The 8,547-nt window shown below is 45.6% G+C and overlaps 2 protein-coding genes across 5 annotated transcripts; one reads left to right on the forward strand and one right to left on the reverse strand.

Annotated features, from left to right (window-relative positions):
* Nucleotides 1-168: 168 nt before the first annotated feature.
* On the forward strand, nt 169-4,957 carry ddx51 (DEAD (Asp-Glu-Ala-Asp) box polypeptide 51). 2 transcript variants are annotated; one of them, XM_086143160.1, is made up of 16 exons: nt 169-448; nt 704-1,020; nt 1,104-1,207; nt 1,284-1,434; nt 2,571-2,716; nt 2,812-2,883; nt 2,986-3,092; nt 3,165-3,273; nt 3,450-3,592; nt 3,653-3,824; nt 3,892-4,007; nt 4,082-4,198; nt 4,270-4,371; nt 4,435-4,498; nt 4,597-4,731; nt 4,853-4,957. In XM_086143160.1, the coding sequence occupies exons 1-16, from the start codon at nt 426-428 to the stop codon at nt 4,868-4,870; spliced, it is 1,896 nt and encodes a 631-aa protein (XP_085999286.1). In that variant the 5' UTR covers nt 169-425; the 3' UTR covers nt 4,871-4,957. The 2 variants fall into 2 exon arrangements, with proteins under 2 accessions (XP_085999286.1, XP_085999285.1); XM_086143159.1 differs by having other exon boundaries at nt 4,597-4,957.
* Nucleotides 1,573-7,533, reverse strand: smim8 (small integral membrane protein 8). Of its 3 annotated transcripts, XM_086143162.1 has the most exons (3): nt 7,273-7,533; nt 4,959-5,184; nt 1,573-4,757 (listed from the first exon to the last, which is right to left on the reverse strand). In XM_086143162.1, exons 1-2 carry the CDS (start codon nt 7,399-7,401, stop codon nt 4,996-4,998), a joined length of 318 nt encoding a protein of 105 aa, XP_085999288.1. In that variant the 5' UTR covers nt 7,402-7,533; the 3' UTR covers nt 1,573-4,757; nt 4,959-4,995. The 3 variants fall into 3 exon arrangements, with proteins under 3 accessions (XP_085999288.1, XP_085999289.1, XP_085999287.1); XM_086143163.1 differs by having other exon boundaries at nt 1,573-5,154; XM_086143161.1 differs by having other exon boundaries at nt 1,573-5,184.
* Nucleotides 7,534-8,547: the final 1,014 nt, after the last annotated feature.

Here is an 8,547-nt window from a genome sequence, read left to right on the forward strand (position 1 = left end):
TCAAAACCGGAAGTATCGTAGCTCTGTTTTGATGTATTTTCAAACAAGAAACATATTTTAATTTTAATGTTATTCTAGTAATGGTATAGGGCTGGTATAGGAGTTAACTCAGCACAAATTTCTGAATTCATTTATTCAAATTCTAAAATACGCTCGGGTCATATCGCGAGATTTTCTTTGATTCGGGATTCGTGACGAATCAATCGCGACGGTGTTTAATGACGTCATCAAACGGCGCCACAAACGGCATGGAAACACATGAGAGGGGTTTGTAGTTTTCGAGCAACTCTTTTACAGTCGACGGATCTATTTAAAAGTCCGCTGGTGATTTCTTTTTTATTTAATTTTTTTTACATTTTTTTTGACGGACACTGCTTCTCATGGAGGATAAGCGTCACTAAGGCTCCTCATATCTCGATGCTAAAATGTCCCTGTTTTTTGTGGACAGGTAGGTTTGACTTATCTTTTCATGCTAAATAATAATTATAATACTGAAAAAGCAATGCTAACTCTGTCTTTCTGTTAAATTAGGGGTTGAATGAGTGTTTACAGCAAGGCCACACCGCTTCCAAGCCTTTACTCAAAGGCTTTTAATAGCGAAGAAATTACTGTTGTTATTTCTAAGCACATCTTAAGACAATAACAATAACAAAAAGTATAAGTGTCCAGCTCATACGGTTGTAATGGTAAACCCTCCACGCAGGTATCTCGGTGAGGATGAGGACCTCAGCGCCCACAATGAGTCTCGCTCCCTGGAGTTGCTGGCTAAACTCAAGCAGAAAGCAAAGGAGAAGCAGAGACGGAGCGAGACGGAGAAGACCTCCGGGGTCGTGGAGGTCGAGGAGGACCCGGAGGAGAACCGGCAGGCCGAGGAGGACGACGGCCGACCTGCCCTGAAGAGCAAGAGGAGGAAAGTAGAAGCGGCGTCGGGCTCTGAAGAGGAAAACGAGCAGAAGAGGGGGAAAAAGGAGAAGAAAAAGAAGAAAAGCGAGACGGAGAAACCGACCGAGGACCGGTCAGGTGGGTGGGATGTTATCTCTCCTTCAGGTGCATCCCAGGAACGAAGGGGATGGAGATCTGATTTACCGCGTTTGTGCCTCCAGCTCAGGACGGCGAGACAGAAGAACCGACCGCGAAGGCGACCCCGTCTCCGGCACCTCCGGGGTACCAAGTCCTGGGAGGCTTCCAGAGCAAACCGGCGCAGAAGGTACCTCCCGGCGTCCCGAAAGGAGGAGGACGACGAGGAAATCGCTGACCTCGGGGTTCCTGTGTTTGCGTGGCAGGTGCAGCGGGTCCTCCCTCATTGGCTGGCCCGGCCCGACATCATCCACGGCGACGTGCGCGGCAACCTGGTGGCGGTGGAGGAGGTGGCGGGCCTGTCGGAGCGTCTCCGCAGCAGACTGAACCACAACGGCATCCGACACCTCTTCCCAGGTGACGCCGGTTGTCATGGTTACTCACGGCCGCCCACAAAGAGCAAACACAAACACTTGCGTGACACAATTAGGGACGGGCGCCGGGTCAAAGGCGACAGTCGAGTTTTGAAAACAAACGCACACCCTAAAAATGCTCCAAAAATGAAAGATTTATTTTACATAGCAATAGAGTTTTGTGAAAAATACTTACACCAAAAAAATGCCCTAAAAATAAAGGATTTATTTTACATTTAAGTAGAGTTTTGTAAAAATTCGCACACCCTGAAAATGCTCCAAAAGATAAGATAAGAACAACTTTATTAATCCTAAAGGAAATTGTTGTGCCAGAGTTACAGAAAATATAACAGTAATAATAAAAAGAAAAAGGCAGAATTAGAAATAAAAATAAAGTAGAAAAACAAATTTTAGATTTATTTTTTATATGTGTGTGTGTCTTTCTTTTCTTACTTATTTTACATAAAACACAAAACAACATAAGGTCTTCCTCAGATACTTACCGCTATTGTGGCGCCATTTTTAAAGAGAAAGATCATGTGATTGTTTTGTTTTTTTGTGCGCCTCTTGTTGTATATATGATGTCATTTTTACATTTTAATCATTAAATTATGACCATTATAACATTACTCGAGAGCCGACCCGAGAAGCCAAAAGGCATCCTATATCCCAAAAAAGGGTGCGCAATAAAAAAATAAACGGCACAATAACGGTAGGCGAGGAAAAGCCTATGTTTTTGCTTGATATGTCACACATGCAAGAATGCATTATTTGTGTTCTATGTAAAAGTAAGAAAAGTAAAAAAAAACACGTGCATCCGCTGTCCAGTTAAAAAAATGAATAAATATATAGATTGATAATAATAATAACAATAAATAAATAAAATATAATAGCAAATATATAATTATACATAAATGAAATATAATAATAAATATATGATGAATAAATAATAAAGATATAAAAAATAAAATATATTAATAAAAATGATAAAATAGATATATTTTTTAAATAATTGTATATTTATATTAATAGAAAATATTAATATTTAATACTTTTTTTTATCTAATATTTTAGCACTTTGGGCGTGCGGATTTTTATTAAAACTCTACTTACTCCTGCCGGCTTCCCATCCCGCTCCAGTGCAGGCGGAGGTCGTCCCCGCCGTGCTGGAAGGCGCCCAGCCGGGGACTCTGATTGGACGGGGCGGCTACAAGCCCAGGGACCTCTGCGTTTCGGCGCCGACGGGCAGCGGAAAGACGCTGGCGTTCGTCATCCCGGTGATCCAGGTCAGAGGAGCAGGTGTGAACAGCGTGTGATGACAGCTTTGCACAATCTAATAGGGTGTGTGTGTGTGTGTGTGTGTGTGTGTGTGTGTCGGCAGGTGCTGATGGAGCGTGTGGTGTGTGAGGTCCGTGCGCTGGCTGTGCTTCCAACCAAAGAACTGGCCCAGCAGGTGGCGCCCGATCTTCTCACGCACATTGATTGGTTTTACATCAGGAGGGGGCTTTAGGCTCCGCCCCCTTGGTCATGTGACTCACGGCGAAATGCGCCGCAGGTTTACAAGGTCTTCTGCTCGTACGCCGAGGGGACGGGCCTGCGGGCGGCGCTGCTGGTGGGTCAAAGGTCGCTGGCCTCAGAGGAGGCGGCGCTGTCGGAACTCAGGTGAGTGCCCCCGTGTCGCCATGGCAACCCCCCCCCCCTTCTAACCCCGGCTTTCCGCCGCCGCCGTTCCAGGGCGGGGAAGAGGCGGAGCCTGGCCGACATCGTGGTGGCCACGCCGGGACGTCTGGTGGACCACATCAACGGCGGCTCGGCCCTGAACCTGCGGCAGCTCCGCTTCCTGGTGAGTCCGAGGAGGAACGCAGGAACGTGACGGAGAACAAGAACATTAGCGGGATCTCGAAGGTCAGATCTAAGCCGTCACGTGACCGGGTGAAGCTCCGCCCCTCACCCGCGTGACCCCGCAGGCTCCTCCCCCTCCTCCCCCGAGCCTTTACGGATCGATTCGCGTCCTCGCAGATCATCGACGAGGCCGACCGGATGATGGACGGCGTGCACCGCGGCTGGCTGGGCCGGGTGGAGGCGGCGGTGTTCGGGCGGGCGGCGGCGGAGAGCGTCTCCGTCTTCGGGAGGAGCGAGCCGACCCACGCCACGGCGGCCAGGTCAGCCAGGATTGGACAGATAATCCCGGTTTTGGAGACAAAAACGTGACGCCCCTGCAGCCTGTCCCCGCCGCAGGTGCCGCTGCAGAAGCTGCTGTTCTCCGCCACGCTCACGCAGAACCCGGAGAAGCTTCAGCAGCTCGGCCTCCACCGGCCGAGGCTCTTCAGCTCCGTCTGCGGCCCCCATGCGGCGCCGGGCGCCGGGCGCTTCGACTTCCCCCGCGGGCTCGCGGTAGGACGCCGCCGAGCCGCCGCCGCCGACCCTCGGTCCGGAACGCCGTAACACGCTTGTTTTCCAGGAGTTCTACGTCCCGTGCACGCTGAGCAAGAAGCCGCTGCTCATCCTGGACTTCCTGCTGCGGCTGAAGCTCAGCCCCGTCCTGTGCTTCTGCAACTCCAGAGAGACGGCGCACAGGTGGGTGGACGAGTCGGACGAGGTCGCGGCCGCCGCTTTCCGTTCACCACCTCTCCGCCGCCGCCCGCCCGCAGGCTCTACCTGCTGCTGCACATCTTCGGCGGCGTCCGGGCGGCCGAGTTCTCCTCGCGGCTCTCCGTCGGCGACAGGAAGAGGACGCTGAAGGAGTTCGAGCGGGGAAAGATCCAGATGTGAGCGCCGCCGCCGCCGTCAAGAAAACTATCCGATCCTCCACGTTAACGCGTGTGAAAACGCGGCGCAGGTTGATCAGCACGGACGCCACCGCCAGGGGAATCGACGTCACCTGCATCAAGTGCGTGGTGAACTACGACGCCCCGCAGTACATCAGGACCTACATCCACAGGTGAGGAGGAGCTTCGTGGCCTCTCCGTCACGGCGAGGTAAACATCACGCCTTCTGCACGCAGGATCGGGAGGACGGCGAGGGCGGGGAAAGGCGGCCTGGCTTTCACCTTCCTGCTGGGGATACAGGTGCAGCTGCGACACCTGCACGGTTACACCGCGTGAAGATGGACGAGCTCAGTGCGTGTGTGTGTGTGTGTGTGTGTGTGTGTGGGCGTAACTGGCAGGAGGAGAAGTTCCTCCAGATGGTGTCCGAGGCTGGAAGTCCAGGGATCCAGAAGCACATCGTCAAACCCGGGAACCTGAAGAGCCTGGAGGCGCGATACGGTCAGGCGCTGCAGGAGCTGGCCGTCGTCGTCAAGGTAACCAGAGCTGGAGATGTTCCGACCTGCAGAAGACCCGCGGGTTTTTTTTTCTAGTCGTCAAAAACAAAAGTATCTCACCCTGGAAGTTTTTTCCAACGTCTTCTCTGTTTTTCCGCAGAATGAAAAAGCCAAGTGACGTCGCGACGGCGGAAGAAATATCTCGCCGTCCCTTTTTTTTTTTTAAACTCCTTAATAAAACTGAAATTAAAAAAAAAAAAAAAAACCTGAAACATCTTTGTAAGAAATGGACGGGGTTTTATTTCAGTCCCACTTGGACGTGCGGCGCCGGGTGTGTCTGTATCCGTCGGCGTCCACGGCCTCGTAAAGCTCGGCCTGGTTCTCCTTGGTGGCGTGCAGGAAGCCCAGGTAGCCCACGCACAGCGAGATGGACACCAGGCCGAACGCCATCATCGGCTTGTTCTGGAGGGACGGAAACACAACGGGAAAAGTCTCGGGGACGTTTTAAACCACTCTTTGAAACTGATAACTCTTTGATAAGAAGACGAGTTTGATATTGATTCGTGTAGGACGGGAGGAAAAAAAAAAAAAAAAAGGGGGCCGAACCGATTTTAATTGGATATCGGTGAGAAACTGATGTTTAAGAAGAGCTGAATTTATGCATCCGGGGGTTTTAAACAGTGGGTTTAAAAAGAAAAAAAAAAAAAAATCAGGCAAGGAGAAAATGGAAAAAGTAACTTTGCAATTATTTTTTGCTTCAAAATTTGAAACCAAAAAGGACTTTTTCATGAAAAAAACTTCTAGTGACAGTGTTAAAACACTTTTCTTATTTAAAAATAAATAAGTATATGAAAATATGCAAAAATACAAGTAAATATAAAAAAATAAATGAAAATGCTAGCAAAAAAAAAGATGACAAAACTAAAAGATTGATTTTAAAAAAAAGAATAACCGTGTAAACATTAAACCTCTTATACATGCAACCAATCAATGTTCTAATAAATTCTAGTGGCAAATCTTCCCAGTGACCAGATTATCTCTTTTAACACATTATTTTTGGGTTGTAATTTCATCAATTCTTTTTCAATATCCATTTTAATATAAATTCATCGTGTATTATTTTAGAGGAACAGTTCATTAAATATAGAGATTTTTGACCTGTCTTGTATACGGTATTTAATTGAAGTTTTTAGTATTTAATAGAAGTGTATTTTATTTGTGTTAGCTCCCTTCTTTAATTGTAGTTCTAAATTGGAAGATTATTGTATTGTGGAAATATTAAAATGAAGTTATATAACATCATAAATAAATAAACGCACAAAATAAACGTCACAATCGCGGAAGCCAGTATACCCGCCAGACTTTCAACCCCAGGTAGGCAAAATATGAAGAAATATAAGAAAAGAAAAATATCTGAAGGAAATAGAACATTTAATGACGCCTGGGCAGATGAACTTGCATTTACCTCTGAGGAGAGTGGCCTGCCAGAATACTTATTTTGTGGAGAAAAACTGTCGAACAATAAAAAATTTAATTTCACAAGATAAGCTACACATTAGAGTTGTTAATACAAAGAGCGAAGGTAAGAAAAGCAATATATATATATATGTGTGTGTGTATATATATATATATATATATATAGTGGGACCTTTCTTTTGGACGAGCGCCCTGTAATACCGCGAATGTCCACTAGATGTCGCCCCTTCCCCAAAACGGCACCCCTGAGAAGACACAATAGCTTGTAGCTGAACGAAGACTAAAAGAATATTATTTAAATCGTATTTTTCCATATTTTTCTGATGCGAAAAAGTATGGATTAAAGACAAATATCCATCTTTGAAATCTATGGAAAAATCCAAAAAAATACATTTTTATGACTGATATTCCTTTAGATTCATTGAGCTAACTACATATTGTACTCCCCTTGCCACTTTTGATTCTATTTTTTTATTTCAAAAATTATACATTTCTCACAGGCCTTTAATCTTGTTTACTCTTACAGTTCATTGATTGTAAACAAAATAAGTGTCCTTATGTTTCCTCATGCCTGTTTATGTCATCGATGTTCGACTGACTTTGGTCATGTTTATTTGTTTTGTTTGTTTATACTTTATAAATTCAATAAAGAGTAAAAAAAATGTTTTTTTTGAGTCACTCCACCAAAACACAAGCAAACTTATTATTAGGATACAGTTGTTTTGTTTTTATTCCCTCCACAGACACACAGCAAGGCCACTTCCGCTTCCGGTTACAGGATTCAATTTAACTTTATTTAGCGATGACACACAATTTCTTTCTTTTTTTTCCATTTTGAGCAGATTTGGGGGGAAACACGTCTACTTTTGTGAGACTTTCTTGTTTTTATTTTTTAGTTTTTGAGTTTTAAACGAAATTGTCACTGTAACGTTTATTTTGTTTACAATGTTCTTGTCAAGTCATTGTTTAGCTAAATGAAGCCAAAAAGCTTCCAGCTCAGCTAACTTTCGAGGAAAATCTCCATCATATTTCCAAACCGTTTGGTCTATTCTAGCTTATTATGTAGCTTTTGTGTCTGTTTTTCGTTCTAGAGGACGGACTTACAGGTTTGATGAAGAGTTCTGGGTTGACGGCCCGGAACAGTGTGGTGGTCTGAGCGCCCCTCAGCCCGGGGGTCCTGTAGCCTTTCTCCCCGGGAACCGCTTTGCCCTTGTCGGCCTCCTTGTCCGCCATGTCCGGTCAGGTCGGGACTCTCCAAGCGAAAATATCTAACCCTTAAAAAAAGGTGAACAAGACGAATTAACCAACCCTTGTTGACACGGATGTCCCCGAAAAGGAAGCCATGTTTACATGGTTGAAGCGGAACCGTAGAAGAAGAGAAATACAATGTCACGGATACGTCACAGCGCCCCCTAGTGGCGACAAAGGGAAGTACAACCTCTGCATGGAAAGCATGTTTACTTTCAAAAATAAATTACTTTTCCTTTCTAATGACATAATTTTCTCATGCAAGAGGATTATGTCTTTTAACCTCTTTAACTACTTTATTAAAATACCCCCCCCCCCCATTTATGTTTAGGGCATTTTCTGCATAACCAGGGAGTTTATTCCCGTTTATTTCCACATTACGTTTGCATGTTTTTTGCTTCTCCTCCTACATATTAAAATTTTCATTATCAACGTTGAAAAGCACAAATCAGCTTAAAAAAATAGATTTACAATTTGCATGAAAAAATATGTTCACCACGTCACACTGATGCCGAAAACTTTCAAGTATATTTGCCCATAATTATTTTGAGAGATTTTTTTTTCTTTTTTTCCGATCGTCTTACCTCCTCCAGGCACAACCGAGTTAATAATTTATTCCCATTTTTGTTTCCGCCACTCCCTCGGGAGTTTCTCATACACTCTTCTGTCAACACGCGGGTCACATCAAGGTCACGGACATCGAATTAAACATCTTATGTATTAAACAGTCTGTCATTTTGAGCAATGGTACAAGTGAGGTGTTTACAGTGCAGCTACTGAAGCGTTCTCAGCAGGTTAAAGGTTAAACCACCATGCGTATCAGACTGGTTCCACTTGTTTTACCCCCCCGGGGCAGGGAGTAGAGGAAGGGGCTTTAGCTGCAGGGGTCCACAGCAGCTGCAGAAGGAAACCCAGCAAAGGAAGCTCAGCAGAAGCTCAAAAAAAGCCCAGTAGAAGCTCAAAAGAAGCTCAGTAGAAGCTCAAAAGAAGCTCAGAAGAAGCCCAGCCTCACAGGACATCCTGACGATGAGGCCGACGCTATCGGTGCAGAAGAGTCCCGAGTCTGAGCTGTCCTTGTCCATGTTAGATCGTCATCACGGATGATGAAGATCAGCTGGGAAGCCCAGAGGC

Source organism: Fistularia commersonii, chromosome 36, assembly GCF_037954325.1.
Source record: "Fistularia commersonii isolate RoL2024-O1a breed Wild chromosome 36, RoL_Fcom_v1.0, whole genome shotgun sequence".
Taxonomy (NCBI): domain Eukaryota; kingdom Metazoa; phylum Chordata; class Actinopteri; order Syngnathiformes; family Fistulariidae; genus Fistularia; species Fistularia commersonii.

Excerpts from the sequence above, each read along its gene's own strand:
- ddx51 (XM_086143159.1), top strand. The coding sequence starts at position 426 with ATGTCCCTGTTTTTTGTGGACAG. Across the intron at positions 1,021-1,103 it reads ACCGACCGAGGACCGGTCAG|CTCAGGACGGCGAGACAGAA; the intron begins GTGGGTGGGATG and ends TTGTGCCTCCAG. Across the intron at positions 4,372-4,434 it reads ATCAGGACCTACATCCACAG|GATCGGGAGGACGGCGAGGG; the intron begins GTGAGGAGGAGC and ends TTCTGCACGCAG.
- smim8 (XM_086143162.1), bottom strand. The coding sequence starts at position 7,401 with ATGGCGGACAAGGAGGCCGACAAGGGCAAAGCGGTTCCCGGGGAGAAA. Across the intron at positions 5,185-7,272 it reads CAGAACTCTTCATCAAACCT|ACTTTTCCCGTTGTGTTTCC; the intron begins GTAAGTCCGTCC and ends AACGTCCCCGAG.